The sequence below is a fragment of the Monodelphis domestica genome, chromosome 4 (assembly GCF_027887165.1).
Source record: "Monodelphis domestica isolate mMonDom1 chromosome 4, mMonDom1.pri, whole genome shotgun sequence".
NCBI classification, from domain to species: Eukaryota; Metazoa; Chordata; class Mammalia; order Didelphimorphia; family Didelphidae; genus Monodelphis; species Monodelphis domestica.
The window spans coordinates 106,061,669-106,086,532 of record NC_077230.1 but is presented as its reverse complement, the minus strand read 5'-3'; the positions used below and the strand labels follow the sequence as shown (position 1 = coordinate 106,086,532).

The 24,864-nt window shown below is 38.2% G+C and overlaps 1 protein-coding gene across 9 annotated transcripts in view; it reads right to left on the bottom strand.

Annotated features, from left to right (window-relative positions):
* ARHGEF4 (Rho guanine nucleotide exchange factor 4) overlaps window positions 1–24,864 on the bottom strand; it is a 518,865-nt gene that overhangs the window by 177,329 nt on the left and 316,672 nt on the right. The window contains exon 1 of one of the 9 annotated variants that reach the window (XM_007493969.3): window positions 804–1,282. The exons of the other annotated variants lie outside the window; for them this stretch is intronic. Coding sequence (XP_007494031.2) covers window positions 804–870 — 67 coding nt within the window. The 5' untranslated portion in view covers window positions 871–1,282. Of the gene's footprint in view, window positions 1–803; window positions 1,283–24,864 lie in introns of those variants that run through there. 9 annotated transcript variants of the gene reach the window in all.

Here is a 24,864-nt window from a genome sequence, read left to right as displayed (position 1 = left end):
AAAGTACATTCTTAGAAAAAAGCACTAGGTAACCTTAATCAACTCTACAAATAAGAACCATTATTTTATGCATCCTTCACCAGTAATATATGTAGCTGGGGGCAGCTTGGTGGCCAACTGGATTGAGAGGTAGACCTGGAGACAGGACATGCTGGGTTCCAATTTGACCTCAGATACTTCCTAGCTATGTAACCCTGGGCAAGCCACTTAATTCCCATTGCCTAATCTTTACTTTTCTTCTGGCTTGGAACCAAGAGTATAGATTCTAAGACAGAAGGTAAGGGGTTAAAAAAACAAAGAACTACAACATACTGGCATACCTAGTCCCCTAGGTGGTTCCTAAGGTCAGTACAGTTTCAACACTGTATTGAATATATGATTTTTGCAAAGCCCTGGTTTCCTTCCTGGACAAGTCATTAAACCTTTCAGAAACTTTCTTTATTCATCTGTAAAATAGAGCTATAATAACATCTTACCTACCATCACAGAACAAAAAAATGAGGAATGAATGGCATTATGTATTTGAAAGATGTAAAACACTCTCAAGAAGTGATAGAAAATTGATGTTATTTTTAGGAATGTGAAAATTATGCTTGACCCATCAGAAGAGTGGCATCTCTGAATTTCAAAATTGTTCTAACTCTGGCCCCCTCGTAGTGTCTCCTCTTTCTCAACAGGCTAAGAGGGAGGACCTATACTATCTACTGAGAGGTTCAATAAATAATTTTTTTAATCATGATTTTTTTTCTTCTATTCACTTAAAACTCAGCAGGATAAATGAGAGAGCAGATGAACTTCCTCACCACTGCTAGCAGGCCTTCCCCACTTATATCCTACATCTGCTTTTCTCCTGCTTCTTTCCCATCCCATCTTCCTAACATCATTCTCTGATCCTTCTCCACAGAGCGAAGTCACAGCAACTAGGATGTCAATGTCCTTATTGCTATGGTAACAGCTTCAGAGGTTCCAAATATAGATGTGTGACTTCACAGCATGGAGACCGAACAGAATGATGCATGTGGAGATGGAGTACGTCTTTGGTTCAAGAAGATGGAGCTTCCAGAAGTACCTCCCGGATGCTAAGTAGTGTGCTTGCTAGGATAGCTCGCAGATCTGCAAAGGGCCTGAGATCTCTTCTGTTCCCAAGTTTGTCTTGGGGTGCTTCATCCTGTGGTCCAAGTTAAGACCATCAGGATCCATGGTCTGCCTGGGACACCCCAGTTTTTGACAGCTTGGATGAAGTATCTCAGAAAGTAGACTGCATCATAAAAGTCTTAACTCGGTTTTACATTATTAAAGGTTAATATCTGTATAATTGACAAGGCTCTTTCTCTTGGGCACCCAGCTGTTCCTGCTACTCCTCCTACTCTTACTACTCCGTTTGAGTTAATATTATATATTACTATAGCGAACATTTATATAGTTATATAGTGCCAGGTGCGAAACCAGGTGCTTTTATGATTATTATCTCAGTTGATTCTCAAAACAACCTTTGTAGGCAGGTGCCATTGTTATTCCCATTTTACAGGGGCAGAAACTGAGACAAATAGGATTAAGCGATTTGTTCAGAGTCACATAGCTAGAAAGGGGCTGAGGATGAGCTCAACTCTAGTCTTGGCTCCAGTCCAAGGCCCAAACTCCTCCTACCAAAGGAAACATGCAACAACTCTGCAACTCGAGTCTCAGTTATCTGGGAGACACCGAGAAGTGAAATGACTTGCTTAACATCACATAGCCAATATGTCCCAGAAGCCTGTGTGCTCTTGAATCCAGGTCCTTCTGACTTTAAGGCCAGATCTTTATCTATTAAGCCAAAGTGTCTGTCTGTGTCCTTCTGTTTGTATTTCTCCTCTCTCTTGTATAAAAACACATGGAGGGGGTAGCTAGGTGGCTCAGTGGATAGAGAGCCAGGCTGGACATAGGAGATCTTTCCTGGTTTCAAATATGGCTTTAGACACTTCCTAGCTGGGTGACTATAGGCAAAGCATTTAATTCCAAATTGCCTAGCCTTTAAAGTTCTTCTTCCTTGGAATAAATATTTATTATTGATTTTAAGACAGAAGGTAAAGGGAGGGAGAGACAGAAAGAGAGAAAGAGAGAGAAAGAAAAAAAGAGAGACAGAGAGACAGAGACATAGAGAGAGAGAGAGACAGATAGAGAGACAGAGAGACAGACAGACAGACAGAGAGAGAGAGAGGGAGGGAAGGAAGGACGGAGGAAGAGAGAGAGAAAATGTGGGAATCATTTGCATTATGGGTAAGGAGCCAGCAAAAGAGAGAAAAGGAGTGATAGAGAATCAAGAGAACCAGGAAAAGGTAGTCTCTCTGAAGCCAGAGAATGAGAAAGAATCCTGCTAGGAGGGGTGGCTGACAGTATTGAAAATTTCAGAGGTCAAAGAGAGTTAAGACTAAAAAAAGGCCATTGAATTTGGTGATTCATTATTAGTGACCTTTGAAAGAGTAATTCCAGTACAGTGAGGAGGTTAGAAGCCTGATTTCAAATGACTGAGGAAAGAGTGGGTAGTGAGGAAGTGGAAGCATTGGGTGTAAGCAACTATTTCAAGAAGTTTAGCAGCAAAAGGGAAAAGAGGACTGGAAGGGTGGCTCAATGGGATGGAAAGGTCACAAAAAGATTGGTGAGACATAAATAGGTTTGTGGGATGAAAAGGAGCAAAAAATATGAGAGAATGAAAATCCCTGAAGGGGATGACGCCTGAGATAAGGGGTCCTCGAAAGGAGCAGGAGAGAATGGAATCCAGACCATATGTAGATATGTTAGCCTTGGTAAGTCATGGGGATAGTTCTTCTGTGATCAGAGAAAAGGAAAAGGAAGAGTGAAAATTATTGCATATGGTGTGTGTGTGTGTGATAGAACACTGGGCCTGGAGTCAGGAAGATCTGAGTTCGAAGCTAGCCTTAGACATTTACTAGCTGTGCGATCTGACTAAGCTACTAACTCTCAGTTTCCTAAACTGTAAAATGGGGATACTAAGAGTAACAACCTCCCAAGTTTGTAAATAAGGGTCCAATAAGAGAACATTGGTAAACTGTTTAGCTATGTAAATGGTGGTGGTGGAGGAATGGAGAAGGGATCTTAAATGCTCCTAGAGCTTTTCAAGAAGGAGGGGAGACTGGTCACATTACCAGAATTGCAGCAGACACCGAGCTCTGACAGAAGTGTGGGTTCTTGAGAACAGAGATCACCAGAAGTCAAATAATTTATAAATCTGTTCAACGTTAACAGAGAAATCATGCAGTTTTGTCCCTGTTCTGAATTATATTTAGGGATTATTTTACTCTTTTAAAATTTTATTATTTTTTAAACCCTTACCGTCTGTCTTGGAATTAATACTAAGAATCCATTGTAAGACAACAGAATGGTAAAAGCTAGGCAACTGAGGTTAAGTGACTTGCCCAGGGCCACACAGCTAGGAAGTATTTGAGGTTAAATTTGAATGCAGGTCCTCCTGACTTCAGGCCTGGCTGTCTATTCACTGAGCCTGCCCCTACTTGGCTCTTTTTGAACAACCAGAAATAAAATGTCTACTCTAAACTGTTCCAGTGTCAATTATATGCCTGAATCCTTTGATTAGTCATGGAAAATGTACAATTTTAGACAACATAGAGAGATACAGAAAATCCTAGATCAACCAGAACTCAATCATTACTTTGAAATATACAGTATCTTTGAAGCCTTCTATTTCTGTGAAGAAAACATTGAAAAAGGAAAATGACAAGATAGGCTAATGCTGGGGATTCATGAAAAACCCAACTTCCAGGGACACTCTGAGTTCATTATGTATGATAAAATAGCACTTTAAAGTTTGCAAAGTGATTTACATACATGATCTCCTTTGATTCTTACAGCAGCCAGGGAGATAGGTGATATTATGTGGGATTATGAACATCACCATTAAAAGAGAGACTCACTATTTTGCAGATGTGGAAGCCAAAGCTCAGAGAGGTTAGTGACTTGCTTAGGGGCACACAGCAAGTAAGTATCTATGGCAGGATTTAAACTCACGCCTTCCTGATTCTACGTGCAGCCCATTAACCCTCCTGCTTCATAATAGCCAGAAGTTTGGTATGCCTTCCCTTTCTCTCTCCTAGTCCTAAACAGAAACATGACCCGAGGCCCTTTGAGCCCAAGTCAGCAAAGAAAATTGTGGCTGAGGCATTTTTAAGTCAATTCTCAATGATGAAAGTGTTTTCTGCATGACTTCCCCAGTTATCCAGAAAATTAAATTCACCAGAGCTCTTTCCCCTTGAGCCCTATACTTAATTGAGGTTGGACTGGATCTGTACGACCTTATTCTTTGGTATGTCACAAGGCAGGGAAAGTCTTGAGCTCTGCTCAAACCCTGCAGGTATATTTTAGAATCCTAACTGAGATCACAATAGATTTTAGATCTTAGCACTGACATCGTCCAGTTGGAGACACACAGTAGAGGTTAAGAAAGTCAAGGAAAAGTTGATGGGATTCTTCCTTCCTTAGGAAGTGGCAATGATTTATCATCCCCTACAGGGCTTAGTGAACCAGGGACAAAGGGGTTTGTTCCTGAAGAGTCAGTGTTGGAGGTTTTTTCTGTCTTGCGAGCAATGACCAACGAAGAACTGCGGGTCACATCCTAGAACTGCACGCCTGTCACTTCTCGTGCATCTCTTCAGTGGCCCTGGGGAAGTGTTGCCCGTACAGTGACATCCCTTTACTCTACATCCCTTTACTCTACTTCCCTTTACTCTACATCCCTTTACTCTACTTTACTCTCTTCTCTTTCCCTCCTCATTGAATTCACTCTTGAAAAAAACGTGTTTCTATTCATTCTCAAGCCTTTCTAGAACTAAGATATCAATTAATTCTCAAGTATATACTGTGACTTCTATGTGCCAAGTCCTGGGCAACATGAGAGACCCGAAAAAGAACAACATGATCCTTAACCTCGAGGAATGTAAAATCCAGTTGGAGACACAATTCTAACACAACTGAAACACAGAATGATGTGAAGCAGCATATGCCTACTAATGATCATTTTTTTCCTTCAAAAAGTCAAGGAAATGTCAATTTTGGAAGTATGTCCAATTTTGACCAACATGGAAGAAGCAACTGCTTAAGTAAAAATGCCTTTTAAGGGGGCAGCTAGGTAGGTGGCTCAGTAGATTGAGAGCCAGGCCCAGAGATGGGAGGTCCTGGGTTCAAATTTGACCTCATATACTTCCTAGCTGTGTGACCCTGGGCAAGTCACTTACCACCCCCACCATCCCCACCATTGTCTAGCATTTATCACACCTTGGAGCCAATACACAGTATTGATTCTAAGACAGAAGATAAGAGGTTTTTCTTGTTGTTGTTGTTGTTGTTGTTGTTGTTTTTAATGCTTATTGACTGACTAATGAGATCCTTGGAAATAAGTAAGTACTTTACCAAAGAATTCAAAATAGAGAGTAGAAAACTGGGTACAGTCAAACATGGACTCAAAATTTTGCAAGATCAGATTTCAAAGGGTAAATATAAATAGGATGAAAAGGCCTAATATTCTATAGCATAATCAGCCAAGAGGGATGAGAAGCTCTCATGAAAGCACAACAGATATAATTCCAATGGGAAAGAAGAGGGGAACTGTCTAAATAAATCAATGGCAATGCATAGGGGACAAACTTAAATTTTTAAAAGGCAAATATAGGGTGTCTCTAAAGTCATAGTACAATTTCACTAGTAGCAGAGAGTCAGTCCTGGATTCAAATATGACCTCAAACATGCCCTAGTTGTATGACCCTGGCCAAGTCACTTAACTCCAACTGCCTACCCCTTATTGCTCCTCTGTCTTAGCTAGAAAAGAAAGGTTTAAAATAAAACAAACTCTACCAAGACTTTTGTAATACTCTGTGTAGAAGATGTATGCAAGGGCAGAAAATGAAGATGAATACAAATGAGTACCATGGTGACCACAATACCACCTTTAGAAGCATTAAAGCCCATAATGTCCTAGAGCTGGTAATGAATGTAAAGGATGACACAACAAGGTATTTATTTAATTTATGTCAAGGGCAAAAGCTGGATCTAAGAATCGAGGGCAGAAGAATCCTCCTCATGGTAGATGAGATGATAAAAATGGTCTAGAGTGACAAGGATGAACTATTTAATGCTTGTTAGAGTTCTCTTTTCTAAGAAGAATGATCTCTGGCCTCGGGAAGGGGAAAAAATGATCATTAGGGAGTCAAAACTGAAGGAAAAAGAAAATATTGCTAGAGAATCCACTAGTTGTTAATAAGTTAATAAGCCAATATGAACAACATTCCAGCATACTAAAAGAACTGGCAGGTATTATTGCTAAGAATTGTTGATGGCTTCCAAAAGATTATAGAAAACAGAAAAAGTTCCAAAGGATTGAACATAGCCACATGTTGCCTCAGTTTTCAAAGCGGGGAAGTGGGTGAGATCTGCAAACTAAGTCAATGAGCTTGACTTAGGTTTTTGACCAAACTTGAGAACACATTTTCAAAGGAATGGTATGTAAGCATTTAGAAAGGGAAACAGTGATAACTAAAACAAAACAAAACAAAAAAAACCTAGCATGGCTCCATGAAGAGCAAAACATGTTGGAGTAACCTTGTATCCTTTCTTTAATCAAAGTAAATAGTTTCAGGGTGTTTGGGAAAAGTCTTGGAGTACCTTGTAGAAATAATACAATCAGATTTCATAAAGCATTTGGCAAAGTGTTTCACGGTATCCTTGTGAACAAGATGGAAAATAGGGGTCTAAATAGTATAAATGGGAAAATTCAGAGCTGGCTGATGACAGAATCTCTAATAGGTCAATGACTTCTTGAACAGAAGCTTCTGGTAGACTGTCATAGAGATCTATCCTTGGCCCTATGCAAATGCAATATTCTTATCAATGATTTCTGTGAAGCCATTGAAAATTACATTAAATTTACTAATAAAATTTGTAGATTTTATGAGCTAGGATAGACACAATCAATTCACTAGATGACAGAGTCCAAATCCAAAAAGATCTGACAAAGTAGCCTAATAATCCAAATGGAATAATATAAAATTTAGTATGGACAAATGTAAAATTCTGCCCTTTGACTCAAAAAGTCAACTTTATTCCCAAGTACAAAATAGTGCAAACAAGGCCACATAACAGCTCCTGTAAAGATGTGGGGGTTAAAGTGGACTGCAAACTCAAAATTTTCAACAAGTTATATATTGAATTAATTATGTATTTAATTTAATTTATGTACTTTAAATTTATTTTATTATAAATTAAATCATATATAATAAGTTATATATGAAATAATTTAATTTAAACTTAAATAACCCATTCTTTGTCCAAAAAAACCCAAACTCACATAATTGATATATGCTCTTAGTTTGCTAGAGTACTGTGTTCAGGTTTGGAGACCACATTTTTTTGAAATATGTATATGACTTGGTTAATATCCAGAAGAGGACTACCAAGATGGTGAGAGGACTGGAGACCATCTATATTACTATCAGAAACTGGGGAGGGGGAGGACAAAAAAATAACAACTTTTAAGCATTCAGAAGGCCTATACAGAGGCGGAGTCAAGATGGTGGCATAGAGGCAGCAAAAGTTCAGACCTCTGAAAACCCTTCCTTACCAGTTACAAACTAAATGCTCCTAGGGAACTGAAAATCAAACCTAACAACAAGACAGAGCCTAGGAACCCTCAATTCAAAAGGTATTCCCCCCAAAAGCTGGAATTTGAGAACACTTGGATTTAAGGGGAAGAAAGAAGGAAGGTCCCAGGATCCCTCCCCCACTTGGAGCGCTAAGCCTCCAGCAGCAGAGGGAACCTCTGGGCTGGCAAAGGCACTGGTCTGGAGGGAGTACCTTGTGGGCAGGGCTGTGCCAGGCTCAGAGCATCGAACACAGGAGATAGGGAAGGAGCTAGAGAGGGAGTGTAGAGTGGGCATCCTGGTCACAGTTGCAGAGACCCTCCATATTGCTCCCACCTTCCAAACAAAGCCTCCAGAGGACAGGGAAGCTCAAGCTGCAACACCCCTTCCCCATTGACTCCACTGAGAGACCTCTTGACAAAGCTCCAAGAGGGGAGACTGACAAAAACCCCCAAAACCAAAAAAAAATGAGAGAAGCAAGAGCACAGACAACTGCAGGGAGTAAATAAGGGGTAAAAATGAGCAAACAACAGAAAAAGAAAAAAGAAATTACAATCAACAGCTTCTGTACAGGCAATGAACAAAGAGCAAACAGAACAGAGAAGGAGGAGGGAACAACAACACAAAACCCAGCAAATTGGATACAGGTCTTGGAACAACTCAAAATATAATTCAAAACACAATCAAGAGAGGCTGAAGACAATTGGGAAAAGAACTTAAAAACTAAGATAAGTCATCTGGAAACAGAAAATAGTGTCTTGAAAGCCAAAATCAACCAGCTTGAAAATGAGGCAAAGGAGATGAAAGATGAGGCAAAGGAGATGAGAGATGAGGTAAAGAGAATGAAAGATGACTTCCAAAGAAAATCAGACCAGAAGGAGAAGGATGACCAAAAAGCCAGGGATGAAATCCAGTCTTTAAAAACCAGAATACAACAACTAGAATTAAGTGACTTTATAAGGCAGCAGGACATAATAAAACAAAATCAAAAGAATGAAAAAAATGAGGAAAACATGAAGCATCTCATTCACAAAACAGAAGATTTAGAAAATCGTTCCAGGAGAGACAACTTAAGAATCATTGGTCTACCAGAAGGCCATGACAAAAGGAAAAGCCTGGACATCATACTATAGGAAATTATCCAAGAAAACTGCCCCAATATTCTAGAACAAGAGGTAAAAGTGGAGATTGAAAGAATCCACAGATCACCTCCTGTACTTAATCCCCAACTGACAACACCCAGGAATGTTATAGCCTAATTCAAGAATTATCAAACCAAGGAAAAAATATTATAAGCTGCCAAGAAGAAGTCATTCAGATACCGTGGAACCACAGTGAGGATAACACAGGATCTGGCTGCATCTTCACTGAAGGATCGAAAGGCATGGAATATGATATTCTGGAAAGCAAGGGAACTTGGTCTACAACCAAGAATCAACTACTCAGCAAAACTGACTATATTTTTACAGGGGAAAGTATGGTCATTCAACACAACAGAAGAATTCCAAGCATTTGCAAAGAAAAGACCATACCTGACCAGAAAATTTGATTCCCAAGCACAAAACTCAAGAGGATCATCAAAAAGTAATTAAAAAAGAGGGAAAAAAGAAAAACAAAACAAAAAACACTTTTTTTTAAGAGACCCAATAAGTTAAGACAATATGTATCCTATAAGAAAAGAGGTCATTGGCAACTCTTAAAAATTGTTATCATCACCTGGACAGCTGCTACTTAGAGGGAACAGTGACAAACTGTATAGGATGAAATGCCAAGACATAAATATGTATATCGATATATGTATGCATAAATTCAGAAGGCCTATACAGAGAAGAAAGATTAGACATGCTTGGCTTCACTTCATATAGAGGAAATGGGCAATGCAGAAGGTGAGCCAGTTTTAATATTGATATAAAATAAGAATTGTGGACCACATGAACTCTAAGGTCCTCTCAATTCTTATCCTATCTTAAAAAAGAAAGAACTTGACAACTGAAGCTGTACCAAAAATGGAGTGAGGTGCCTCTAAAAGTGGTCATTTACCCCCTTCTTCCTGGAGGTCTTTAATTGAACATTGCAAACTTGTATTTTCAACAATGTGACATGGCATCCTAACTCCCCCTTGAAAACCTCCCAATAAAATCCATTTATCAGTGATTGATATCATTGAGGTCATTAATAATAATATATATTGGGTCTCAATGTCTTTGAGGTCTTTTTTTAACTCTGAGACTGTGATTCTATGTTATATTAAGTAGAGCTGATTAAAAATGCTTTGGGGGGGGGCAGCTGGGTAGCTCAGCGGATTAAGAGCCAGGCCTAGAGTTGATTCCAAGACAGAAGGTAAGGGTTTAAAAAATGCTTTTAGGGTTTCAAGAAGAGAAAGGTTATATTATTCTAGGGTAGAGAGGGGAGATTTCCCAAAGGAGGAGACCAATTCTGGTATTAAAGTATATTAAGATAAGACTTAGCTAAAATCAAATGTTTATTTTAAAAACTGACTTAAAAGATAAATGTGAAACACAGTTAGGGACATTCAGAACATTAAAGAGTTAGTATTCCTATGACAAATGAAGTCCTGACTCTGCAAAATAATTCATTCCAGACAGAACCATTTTAGTGATTTCCTATACTGCATTATTTTATTTAATAATGTATCGCTTTTATAATACCATATATTATTTAAAGCAATTTGATCCTTACCCCCATTTTATCAAAAAGAAAACTGAGGAGCAGAGAGCTAAAATGTTAATTCAGCCTCTGCCTGAACATTTCCAGTGATGAGAAACTCACTGCCTCCTGGTTCATTTTCCATACTACTTCTGAAAGATCTGAATTACTGAGCGGGTGTCATAATCCTTGGATAGGAGGTACACATAATTAATTTCTAGAGTAGGTCTAGAACATAGGTATCAGGAAGCCTTGCTCCTCTAGTATCTTTTTGGTCATGCTGATTTCCTTCTTCCTTCCCAAATTTTATTTGCATGAAGCTTTTAAGTGATTATACAAGAGAAGGGTCCAACTGTATTATTCTTGTTGCCAATGGTGATTGCATAATTCCATGGGAACAGAGCACACGTGATATCATAGGAGTGGAGCAGATGACCTGAGGGCACTCTAGAGAGAGAATTCCAATAAAAAGGCTTTGTTTTGTCTTTCTACACTGCAGGTAGACCTCTTCCTGGAGGAATGAGAACTTCTATTTCTGGGTTATATCTAGGGCTGTGGATGGTGCCTCCAAATTGCATTTTTCCCATTCTTCATTCATATTAGGCTTCAGATGTGCAACAAACCATGCATGCCAAGCATAGTCAGCCTAGGAACTGAATGAAGGGGTGGACTGACAGCGTGGCTTAGTGGGAAATATATTAGGTTATGAGACTGAGAACCCCACCTAGTACTTGGGTATCTGCATTATCTTGTGCAAGTTACTTCAATTTTCTGCTCTGGGACTGAGGAACCATGAGGAAATCAGGTAGAAGCCCAGGAAGATAGAGCACTCACAGGGATATTTGTAATTATCAGTTTAAATCCCATTTCTAATGCTTACTTCCTGTGTGACCATGGACAAGTCCCTCAGCTTCTCATGTCCTTTACTCCTCTGTAGATAAGAGACTGAACCTCTGAGGTTACTGCCAGCTCTAGATCTATGATCTAAAGAGATATTTAATCATTTAAAAATAAATATTTATTAAATATTTGTTGAATTGAGTTTGCTGAATTTTGAATGTGAGGAACGATAGGTGATCTTTCTCTGTAGGACTGGTCAAAGAGGTAGTGTGTCTCTGAGTACTAGTACTTATTCTTCAATTATAATAGCAGAGTTTCCAGTCCCCAGTAGTCTTCTCAAAGGAAATGAGAATGTTCAGGAGAAGTCAACAAAGGAGAACTCACAGCATAATCAGTGGTTTACTAAGAACTGCCAGATTGCTTTTCTTTCTTTTATTTTTTTCCAGATTGCTTTTCAAAAAGATTCTACTCGATTACAAATTCCATCATCAGTGAATGAGTGTCCTTATCTGTCCTTCCCAAACCCCTCAAGCACTTGATTTTTATTGCTTTTACTAATTCTTTCAGATTTCACAGGTGTGAAAGCATACCTCAAAGCTGTTTCAATTGGTAGCTCTGATTATTAGTGCTACTGAACATTTTTTCAAGTGGTAATTAACAATCTGTATTTCCTACTTTGAAAACTGTCTGTTCTTGTCATTTGACTTTTCTGAAGTTGTGCCCCTGTATCCTTGGATCCGGTAGCCAATGATTCAGTTACCCACAGTTAACCCTGAGGGGAAAAATGAAAAAACTGAGAATTTTGGAAAATCCAGAAAATTAAAAAATTCACAGTTGATATGTTTTAAACTACCCATCAAGCGAATATAGGCTGTAATATGGTGAAGTCCAGCAGCCCATTATGTGACATCTCCCTTTGCTGCCATACCCATGTTTCCACATGAAACTTTCTTCCTGTCAGCTTCATGTTTTCACTAATCATTCCTTGTAGCATTATCACAGCACCTTTGTTTAAGAAAGTTCTTATTTACAGTAATCAGAAGTCCCAAAGCCCAAGAATATTAGTGTTCCTGCATCTGCTGATTCTGTAATCTACTGATTCAGTGACCTACGTTAACAGCAGTTGTTTGCTTCTATCTGCAGTTTTAGCCATCCACAGTAGGTCTTGAAATATACCACCTACAGATATGGGGGGCCCTAGTGAATTGTGGAATAGGAATCATTACTGTGACTTTTTAACAGATCCTTTTAGAAGTAGAGATTTTTATCCATCAATTTGCTTATTTTGTAATTTTTCTTTTAATTTTATGGTCCAGAATTTTTTAAATTTTCTAGTAGAGCACATCAGTCTTATCTGTAATAATGTCTTTTGTTGAATTTTAAAAAAAGCTTCATTCTACATTTTTTTCTCCTAAAGAAACCAAAAAAGGTTTGCCTTGTCTTCCATTTCCCCCACCACCATTGAGAAAGCAAGACAAATATGCCTTGCCCAACTGATAGAAATACTTTATACTATCTTCTCCATTTTTGTAGGTTTTTAAAAAATTGTTTTATGTTTAAATCCAAGTCATTTGAAATTCATTTTGTGTAAGATGGAAGGGAAGCAACCAATTTTACCAAGTATACTTGTTAAATAATGAATCCTTTCCCATTTTTACTTTCTATAGGTTCAATCTAATGCTAATCTCTTGCATACATTTGCCTAGACATCTAATGTAGCTATTCTTTCATTGATTTATTTCTTTTATTCTGAGTACAGGATTGTTCTGACAACCACTTTGTAACATTTTAAAGTCTGAGAGTAGAAGGCCACCATCACTTTTCAATGTGTCTTTTTATATTATCGCCTATTTTTCATATAAATTTCATTATGATTTTATCGAGTTCTATAAAGAATCACCTTGGTACTTTAATTGATATTGTGCCCAATATATAAATTAAATTGGAGAGCACTGCCATTTTTGCTATATTAATATGACTCATCTATAGACATTAAATGCCCCTCAAGTTATTGGATTCTCCTTTATTTGAGCTATAAATTTTTATAGTTGTGTTTATACAGTGCCTGTGTATTCCTAGTAAAATCTGAGTTTCTAATAAAGCCTAGGGAATTCCAACCAAGGTTATGCTAGATAGGTTAATTTTCAAATTCTTGATAGGTCCCTCCAACATGATCTTTTAATTTGCAGATATAATAAGAATAATAGCTAACATTTAGATAGTGCTTCTTACAAGTTAAACACTTTTTATAAATATCACTTCATTGGATCCTTACAACAACCCAGAAGCTAGTTCCTTTTTATTATCATCAATTTGCAATTGAGGAAACTAAGGTAAATGGAGGCTACGTGACTTGCTCATGGTCACACATCTATTAAAGTGTCTGAGGTTGGATTTGAACTCTAGTCTTCTTGACTGCAGGCCTGGTTTTCTGTTCACTGTGCAACCGAAGTCCTAAAATAAAAAATTAGAGTTTTTTCCCACAAAATCATTGGGATCTCTATTATAATATCTATCTATCTACCTATCTATCTAATATTGTACAAAAATACTGTAGATCATATAATAACAACATATTGTATATCATTAGCATATTATATGATATATAGTATATTACTCTCTACTAGAGTTCTCCTTTATAGCCTTATCACAACATGGAAAAAAAATTGGGTTCCTGAAAGTCATGCAAGGAGAATACTAGCTCAGGCAGGTTCTACCTAGCTGGAAAAGCATCAAGTATGGACCTTTTGATGCACAGCATGTCTGTCATCAGAGTTCAAGTCTAGAGAAGTTCAGAGAGTTTTACCACTGGAAGGCTGGCTATCAGGTGATAGCTTGGTTTTTTTTTTCCCCTTAATCTCATTAACTCATAAAACTTTTGGAAAAGATGTGTAGGGATTGTGGTCTGCATCCTGGAGGGAATGTATTGCACTAATTTTGAAACAGTACAATATAGCATGGTACTTATTGTACAAATATTATCTATTAGCCTGTGTTATATACATTTTAGCACATTAGAAAATATAGAGTGTATATAATAACATCCTCCTCTAGGGGCTGATATGAAACGATAAGAACAAAAATTCTACTGAAATCCATCAGAATCAAAATCATAATCTTTGTGAATTCATGCACAAGTCCTGGTAACAGGGGAAACAAGAATGTGGTTCCTATATGTTCCAGATGATTTGTCTAGACAGTTAATTCCTTAGATTGCTGATGAGAGTCTGAGACCGCGTTGTCCAGCTCTCATCCCAAGACCCTTTCAATTAGAACACATGGCTTTCAAACAGAACCACCTCTCACAATACAACCACAGATCCGGCCAAAGGTGGAGGCTATGACGCTGAAGCAGATCTATGTCTGTACAGCCAAAGGCGATAGAGCTTTTGGAGAGGAGGTTAAAAAATAAAAGAGTTATATTCAGCAGGTCACTCAGCCCTTGAAGTTTTATGTGACTTATACTGGCTAGCAGATAACCCACTCCTTGGACATTTCTTCATTTTCCCATCCATAAATAAGTTTTGTCTTCTGTCTGCTCCCTTTGCCTCATTTTCTAAAAGCTGTTCTCATAGTCAGGATTGTTATGGCGGAAGGAAAGAAAATCCCCAGCCTTCACTAAAGGTTGTTCATACACATACTCTCATAAGTAGGGGTGCTTCTAAGTAATAAATATTGTGTTGATCAGATCAAATTGCTTACCATCTCCAATGCGGAAGAGGGAAGGGAGGGAGAAAATTTATATCTTATAATTTCAAACAACATATGTTGAAAATTTTTGTCATTACATGTTATTGGGAAAATGAAATATCTTTGAATTAAAAAAATAAGCTTCAATACATGGGTCGAGGGGATATAGTTTGGGATGTAGACTCTAAATGAACATTGTAATGCAAACACCAACAACATGGAAATGGGATCTGATCAAGGACACATGTAATACCCAATGAAATTGCGTGTTGGCTGTGGGAAGGGTAGAGAGAGGGGAGGGAGAGAAATAATATAATTCTTGTAACCAAGGAATAATGTTCTAAATTGACTAAATAAATGAACTTAAATAAAAAAATAAAAAGAATGTTAAAAAAATAATACTGTGGTGGTGCTATAGGGCTATCAGAAGGTGGGTAAAGTGAATTAGAAGGAGGAGAAAGAAGAATTGCTAGTTATTGGGATATTCTCATTCAAGATTTTGGGGAAGTTTACAAGCTTATATTTAATTTCAGCAACCTCTAAAAGAAGTAAACAGCTGAAATAAAAGCTCTTAATTCAAAAAGAAATCTGAAAAGGAGAATCAGTGACAAGATCAGGAAGCAATGATAGTCCTATACATTACATTTTTCATTCAGTCTTCCTGAAGAAGAGTGGAAACCAGTCATTAATACTTCAATACTCCCATTAACAAGGTTCCTGGTCATGCTCAGGGTGAACCAGTTACCACAGAATCTGTGATGGTATCAGAAATTTGGTAGGAAACCATATACTATTACACCTTGAAAACAACTACAAACAATACAATGGTTTTCAATCAACTATCAGAATATGTCCAAAATCTCCTGCCTAGATTTCAATCTATCTATCCTAAATGTATTGATACGTCACCCTTCATTGCTGCTCTATAGGAATTCTTTTTTAAAATTATCCTTTTTTTAACAATAAAAAAATTGAGTTCCTAATTTTCTTCCTACCTCTAGACCCTTCCTCATCCATTCAGAAGGCAAGCAATTATGTCAGTTATACACATATAATCATGTAAAACATAGTTCCATATTAGCCAAGTTGGAAAAAAAGGCAAAAATAAAGTGGAAAAAGTATGCTTCAGTCTATACTCAGATGTCTTCAGTCCTCTGTGTATTCTTCATTAGACACAGGCCAATCTTCTTCATTAACCCTCCACATATGTAGTGTTCATCTCAACCACCAAACCTTTGTTAATGCTCCTGTTTCCACCAGGAATGCCTTCCACTTTCTGCCTGTCTAAATCCTATTCTTCCTTTAGGATTTAGCTCCTCTAGAAAATCTATTCTATTTAACTGGGTCAGATTAGGTGATTTCTCAGGTCAATTCCAACTCCAAGGCTTTCCCCTTCCTGATTCATTACACATGCCCATATCTCTCTCATCCCTCTCTTGATATACACATTTTTCCAACTGCAAACATTTCTTGCCTGGTCAGATAGTAGGCACCTGCACAGTTTTGCCTACCTAATAGGATTCCTCCCTTGTTAGAGTTGTTTGGATTTATGATGGAGAGGAACTCCTGTAAAGAAGAGGCTAGCCACCCCCCACCAACTGCCACTCTCAAGGGAGACGAATAAGCCAACCTAAACAGCTGGGCACCCTGAGGAGTAAAAAAGGGGTTCTTTATTCATAATCTTCAACAAAAACAAGATGTGTCAATAGCTTGAAAGCAGAAGTAGGCACAAGGATGAAGCTCTATTAAGCAGCATGTAGAAGGCAAGTTTCCCCAACACCACCTTGACCACCATTTCTTCTCAGGCCCTGATGGAGACAGTCTAGAACTATGAACCCAAGAGATTCGGGAATAGGAATGTTTCCATTCTACTAAGTGTAATTATCATCTTGGAAAGTAACTCCTGAAGAGGTACAATCTGGCAATGAGTCCTTCAGGTATTACAGCCACATTTATTGAAGATCCAAGATTTAAAAAAAGTTATCACTAAATCTTTGGCACTGTCAAATGGTTCAACATTGGAAACAGATATAACTTTATCAGTGGAAATGACATTAAAGAAAAAGCATAGCCATCTACTTTTCCACTGCATGTTAAGGACGATGGGACCTTTCCAGCTGCCTTATAAGCTATATCCTGGCTCCTCCATTAAGATATGAGCTCCTTTTCTATTGGCATCTCCAGTACTTTGTACCTAGGAAGCAAGAGAAAATAAACTGGAAACAAGAAATTTGGGACTTCTAAGAGCTATATAACATGGGTTGGAATGATCACACAAAGCTTCAGAGGATGTGGAACTTCAATTAGATCTTAAAAGAAAGGCTTGAACAAACAGGAAGAGGAAAAAAGAGGACATTTCCAGTAGAAGAGAATGAAGAAAGGTATATATAGTTGGGAGATGAGTGTGAGTGTACAGGAGACAGTGAAGAAAATGATCTGCCTAAAAGGTTCAGCTGTGCAATGATAACAATGAAGTTTGACCCCATAGAAGAGTTTAAAAACTGTACCTCCCTTCTTTCATGAGTGTGGAATGTTGCATGTGCTGTCAGATGCAACAAATGGATTGGTGGGTTTTGCTGACCTATGGTTTCTTTTTTCATCTTTGCAATGAGGGAAGACTTGCTGGGTTGGGAAGGCAGAGGGGATATATCTGGAATAAATGCAAAGTAAAAACAAAAGGCGTCAAAGGGTTTGTGCAAAAGTATGGAAGATAAATCTAGGTAAAGGTTAAATTAGGACAAGATTAAAGAGAGCTTCAAATGCCACGTAGAGGAATTTGGATTAGTACAGTAGGGGAAGCCATAGGGAAGATAGAGAGGAAGGATTTATTTTTTTTTAAGATTCATGACTGGTATAGTTGGTTAATTTGCATAATCACTAGCATTCAGACCTAAGGTAGGATATTAATATTCATTACCACATATTCTTATGCCTCCTTTCTTCTAAAAAGCCTCTTAAAATTGTTGCTTGTGAATGGACAGCACCCACTTATCAGAACCAGCAGGTTCAAGATTGTTCTAAGTATTTGGTTGAGAGTCCTTAGGCTCATAAGGAAGGAATTTAGTGGAAGCTTACAGGTCAATCAACAGCTTAATTAAAAAATTATCCTAGTCTCAGGAATTTTTAGAAGATATTTCCAGTGACTACAATTCTTCACTGTCCTCTGAGTGATCTCCTTAATGGAACAATCCACCTGCAAGTCCTCTGCCATGGGCACTAAGAGTTTCTTTGTTCTATGGATTGATTCTCTCCATGGACCAGGATCTATGGTCTGTGTGCACACTGGATGTCAATGACACCAAAGACTCCTCTTTTTGTTCTTGCCTTGTAGAATGATTAAGTGGCAAATCTTACTAGACAGTTAAAGAACTGTAGATGGTGGAGGAATTGTGAAAGATGTATTAAGTTGCAGTAGAAAAGGCAAGATGAAAAATAAAAAGGGTACAGTAGCCAAGTTACTATTCTAAGCCCAAGAAAAATGTGGCAGCAGAAGCACCTTAGCGCTGAGGGCCCCCATGCAGCAATGCTCATGGGGACCATTAGAATCCCAAATCATATAGAGGAGAAAGCACAAAAAGGTATAAGAAAGAAAAGGGAAGAAGGGAGAAAAAAACCCAAAACAAACAGCCCTGAGTAGGGGTCCCAATTCAGATCTTTTTACATCCTGATGACTAGGCAGACTGTGAAGTTGGGAATAAAATTGATAGTGCTTGGATTGGAGAGAGTTCCATTGTTTAGTTTTATATATTCTCTTTGCAGACCAAACTAAAATAAAATGTTGGCTCACATTAGCCATTGGTCCATCTACAAGGATGAGAGCCAGAGAATGGCACTCTTGAAGCTTAGTGCCTTTGGTCTCTTTGGTAAATGAGGTTTTCATCCCAAGTGGTTTATGTGGCAGGGAAGCCCTAGGACTAGTCGAAAAAAAGCATCAAAATGCAAGCTATTATTTCCCAATAGTCTTCTTTTCCAGCCATTCAGGTCTCATTGTCATGCTTGTTCCATCTTCAATTTGTGCAATTGCCTCTGTTTAGAAAGAGTGCCAGTCTTTGGAGACACGAAGATCTGAGTTCATATTTAGCACTGTGCTCCTCAACAAGTCACTTAATCTTTGTCTGTCTCAGTTTTCTCAAATTATAAAATACCAGCACCTATCTCACTGGGTTGTTGTGTGAATCAAATGAGGTAATATTACTTAGCACAGTTCCTGGTACATAGTAGGTACTATTTAAATGCTTATTCTCTTATTCCCAAGGAATGTAGTAACCCTTCCCTTAAAATATATTCCTACCTATTTGAATCTCCTCATCTTCCAACTTCCAGCTGACCACCAGAATCCTTCAAGAAATCTTTCCCATGGGGGCAGTTAGGTAGCTCAGTGGCTTGAGAGTCAGGCCTGATATTAATATTATCTACATTCTATTATAATTTTGTTTTGTTAATTATTTCCCAATTACATATTAATCTGATTAAATTTGCACTAGTGAGTGTTGCTGGAAGGTGTGATTGACACCTTTGATTTAGAGCATCCCATTGAGGAAGTCATGAATATGATGCCATGAATCCCTTTGTATTGACACCTATTGCCTTTAGACTCAGGTTATTTAGAATCCAGTCCCACCTCTGATTTAGAAAAGCCACATATTCTGTGCCTTTATTTCTTCATTTGTAAAGTTGAGGTAACATTAACTGATGAACTGGGATTAGAAAGGAGATCAGTGGAGCAGAACAGACATACAACAAACATAGTAAAAGAATGTAATTTTGTGTTTGAGAAAAGTAAAGATTCAAGGTTTGGGGATAAGAATTCACTATTTGGTGAAAACTGGAAAGTGGTCTGACAAAAACTAGATATAGACCAATATCTTATATCACTTACTAAGATAAGATCAAAATGGATATATGACCCAGGCTCAAAGGGAGATATCATAAGCAAATTAAAAGAACATATCAGATTTATGGATAGGAGAAGAATCTATGAATAAACAAGAGATTGAAATCATTGTGAAATGGATAATTTTCATTACATTAAGTTAAAAAGGGTTTGTACAAATAAAACTACAATGTAGCCAAGATTAGAAGGAATGCAGAAGAGATAGGGAATTTTTATAGACAATTTCTTAGAAAGAGGTCTCACATCTCAATTATATATAGAGAACTTAGACAAATTTATAAATAATTCCCCAATTGATAGTCAAAAGATATAAAGAGACAGTTTTGGGATGAAGAAATCAAACCTAAAAATAACTATATGAAAAATGTGCCCTAAATCATTACTGACGAGTGAAATGAAAATCAAAACAACCTGAGATACTGTTCCACACCTATCAGATTGGCTAAAATGATAAAAGGGCAAAATGACAAATGTTGGAGGGGAGGGGACACTAATGTACTGTTGGTGGAACTGTAAACTGATCCAATCATTTTGTAGATCAATCTGGAATTATGCCCAGAGTTTAAAACTATGTAGACCTTGTGACCCAGCAATATGGTTTTGTTTTCCGAAAGTGATCAGGATAAAAAGGAGAACCTATATGTTTTAAAATATTTATAGTAGCTCTTTTTGTGGTGGCAAAGAACTGGAAATCGAGGGGATGCCCATCAATTGAGGAATGACTAAATTGTGATGTGATTAGAATGGAATCCTATTGCACTGTAAGAAATGATGAGCAGATTATAATTTTTAAATCATGGAAAGACCTATATGAAATTCTGAAGAAACAAGCAGAACCAAGAGAATATTATAAACAGAACAGAAATATTGTTTGAAGAATAACTTGTATATGTCCACCTGAAAAGAACTGATAAATAGAAATAATCAAGATATAGTTATATATATGTATGCATAAAAACAAAAATTTTTTAAAAGAGAATTCTATTTTTCTTTTTCTCCTTTTTTTTTAAAATCCCCCCTTTCCCTTCTATAATTAATACTATATATTGGTTCCAAGGCAGAAGAACTGTAAAGGTTAGGCAATGGAGGTTAAGTCACTTACCCAGGGTTACATAGCTAGGAAGTGTCTGGGGACAAATTTGAACCCAGAACCTCAGATGTCTAGGCTTGGTTCTCAATCCACTGAGCCACCTCCCTGCTCCCAGAATCCTATTTTTCCAAGACTATATATATATATATTTTTTTTTCCATTCTACCATACCAATAGTGAGAACTCTTCACTTGCTAGTGATCATATTCCCAGAGAGAAGGGTCATAGCATGCTGGCTGACTGCCTCGTACAAAGATGTTCAAATGGCTGTCTGTAGAGCACAGACTGCTTTTTTGCCCAGGTAACAGAAGATCCTTAAGATATCTGAGAGAGATCCCATTGCTCTCTTTTGGTCTTGATACCACCTGTAGTGATCCTCCCTGATACAAGGGGGTGAGTAAAACATAACAGTCCTTTGGGAAAACGGGGAACCGCCTCCCTGGTGCCAAATCTGGGGCATCTGCAAGGCCTCTCTGACAAGGAAACAGATGAAATACCTGCACGAACCCACAGCGACAGATAACCAGAAACCGTCACCCCAAAAAACTGATCTGTTAAGAACGTTGGAAAACACAGCCAGAGCTTAAAAGCAGGTGAGAAAGCCCCGGGAGCCAGCTGAGCGGAGGGATTAAGGAGAGGGAAGAGAGAGAGCAGCGTGGGAGGGGAACTGTCAGAAAGGGTCCAAAGAGGAGGTAGGGAAAAGGGCAGTAGAAACCCAGGGAGCACTTTGTTTGGTGATTCAACCTCGAAGGGAGGTCTGCAGCAAAGGAGGCGGAGGGACATTTCAGTGGAAAATGCCGAGACTTGACATTAAAAATGCAAGGAGTATCTCGGAGCCAAGGAGAGTTCAAGCGGCTCTCTGCTGGGTTTCCCTGGCTTCCTCTGGGAGACCAACAGGCTTCTGGTCCTGACAGTCAGCCACAGAGGCAAAAGAAATACTCTCAGCCTGCAGGCATGAGCCCTTTTTTTTTTGTTTCCCTTTGGAGACTTCAAAACAATCCAGCAGCTTAAAAATAACAACCAACTACATCAACCACCAGAATCATCAAAACGCTGTCAAGTATTGATTTACTAAAGCTCCCATCCAGACTAGCCTTATCTTGTTTTAATAATGTTTCACACATTCTCCCCTGCTCAATCCTGGGTTTAAAGACTGACCCAGATATTATTGTGGATTCTAGGGGAGGAGAGAAGTTGGGGGGGGGGGTGTAACTATATCAAGGTTTCTTAACCTGGTTGCTGTCTCAGAGTTAACAAAAAATTTAGTAATTATTTCAGGAAAATCTGTTTCCTTTGTAATCTTTATTTAATTCATTTAAAATCATTCTTCTCAAAAAAAAAAAAAGGTCCTTAGGCTTTACCAGACTGCCAAAGGGAATTGTAACATACAAAAAGGTTAAGAATCTCTGGCCTTTAATAATCTCTTCCAACCTCTTTACATTAAAATGAGACAAATGAGGGGAATTAAGTGACTCGACTAAGGTCAAACAACAGCTATTTAGTGGCACAAAGAGAGAATTCAGGTCTCCTGGCTGCCAGACTAATTCTCTTTTCAGGAAATCTTGCTTTCTCCCCTTGACTCCCATTGAGTTGGTCATACCCCTTGCCTCCCCAATACTGTGCAGCTGGAATGGATCTGGTTTTAGAGATGGAGGACTTGTGTTCCAATCTCTTTTCCACTCCTTATTCTATGAAACTCGGTATATCTTTTTTTTTTATCATAAAGATATTTTATTTTACCAGTTGCATGCAATAACAAATTTCCACATAAGTTTTCAGAAGTTATATGATCCTCACTGACTCCTTCCTTCCCCTTCCTTCCTCTTTCCCATAGCTGGCAAGCAATTTGATCTGGGTTACATATGTATTATCATATTTTGTTCTTCTAGGCTCTACCCTTTATTCTAGTCCTAGTCAAATGAACTCTCCAAGCAAACAGTCATGTCAAGCCAAGAACCTGACCTTGTCCTTACCCTCACCCCCACCCTCTAAACAACCCACATTTTTCTGCAGACAGTGCCTGGGATTTTCCTGGAGCCCAGAGAGTCAGCCCAGTTCTCCCACATCTGGTTTGTTGCCTATCTCAAGGCACAAATATCCTTGGGTCCTGGATCCACAATGAAGGGCTTATAAACTTTAAGAGAAGAAATTTACACCAAATTCTGATTCTATGTGACCCCGGTCAGGTCAGCTGGCCATTTGGGGCCACAATTTTCTTGTCTGTTTGGAAAGGCCAAAGATACTCTACAAACTCTGAGAGATTGATATGAAAATGATATATGACTGAACAACTATAAAGGTCATTTTATGAATAAAGCTCAGGCAGCATGTCATGCTGGATAGGGCACAGAGCTTGGCCTGGGCTAAAATCCTGTCTCAGTCAGACATTTAGAAGTGACTGACCTTGGACAAGTAACTTAACTTCTCTCCATCTTAGTTTCCTCATCTGTAAAATAAGGGAATTGATCTTAAAGGCCTCTAATAATTCCTTTCAGCTCTAAATCAATGATCTTGTATTAAAAAAAAATAAGGAGGTGGGGGCAAAGGATGGGTCCATACATTCCATCTTCTCTAACAGAAAGGGAAAAAAAATTGAAGTTCATAAAACACAGTTATCAGTGTGAATTATTATTGTTATTACTTCCTATTAGGTGACTTTTCAAATGTCTTTTATCATCCCAATTGTTCTCTGGAAAAAAAGAAAACCAAGAGGGTAGCAGTAGGACAAGAACAGGATGTGTTTCTGTATCTGAAGGGCTGTCACATTGAGAGAGATTGGATTTGTTCTGTGTGGCCCCAGAGGGCAGAACTGGGAGCAAAAATTGAAATTATAGAGAGACTTCCAACTTCTCATCCTTATTAGCTGCTAGTGACTATAGGCAAGAAGTCTTCCCCCTCAAGCAGAGACAGGATAGTCACTTGTTAGCAACATTGTAGAAGGGAAAAAGGATGACTAAATGGACTTTTAGGATCCTTTCTGGTTTTTAAGATTCTCTAGCATCAAGAGGCTGCTAAGCAGCTAAGAAGTAATGGATAGAGCATTGGGCCTAGAGAGAAAAAGAACTGAGTTCAAATCCAGCCTCAGATACTTCCTAACTGTATACTGTGTGACCCTGGGCAAGTCACATAAGCTCAGTTCAACTGTAAATCCATTATATAGATAATAACCTCCAATAATAATAATAATTACTTCTAGATAATGAGTTTTGACTTGAAAATCCATCTAGTCCTGGGATTTTTTTTCTTTAGGACTTCATTTCTATGCCTTTTTTAAAAGTTATGCTGATAAAATTGTCATTTGAATTCTATCCCAGCAAAATATTGATACCTCTCAGGTTGTTGTGTGAATCAAATGAGGTAATATTTGTAAAGTGATTAGCACATAGTAGGCACTATACAAATGTTTATTTTCCCTCCACTTCTCCCAGTAGCCCCTTTCTGAGAAGAGATCTTGTTTAAGTTATTCTTGAATTTGAATGCCACAGTGCTAGTGATCTCTCACAGATACGGAAAAGAGCAGAGATCTAGAAAGGATCTCAGAGGGTATAACTAGGTAGTACAGTGGATAGAGCTCTAGCCTGAGAGTCTGGAGGACCTGGGTTCAAATCTGATCTCAGATACTTCCTAGTTAGGTGACCCTGGGTGAGTCACTTAACCTCAATTGCCTAGCTCCTTTCCCTCTTTTGTCTTAGAATTGATACTAAGGCAGCAGGTAAGAGTTTATAAAGAAAAAGAAAAAAAAGAAATCCCTAAGTTGCAATCCCCTCATTTTACAAATGAGGAAACTGAAGGTATAAACTCTGGGTTGTATGGTAGAGTAGCAAACCCACTGGCCAAACTGGTCAAAAAATCCCAGGATCAAGTGCAAGCCTGCTCTTGGGTAGCTCATTCAACCTCTCTAACTCTGAGTTTCCCCTCTATTGGAATTTCCACCTATAAAATGGAGATTGTTATTTTATACCTACCTATACCACAGGGCTGCTGTAAAGAAAGTATTTTGCAAGCCCTAAAGCACATATACTGAGCAGTTATTATGATTA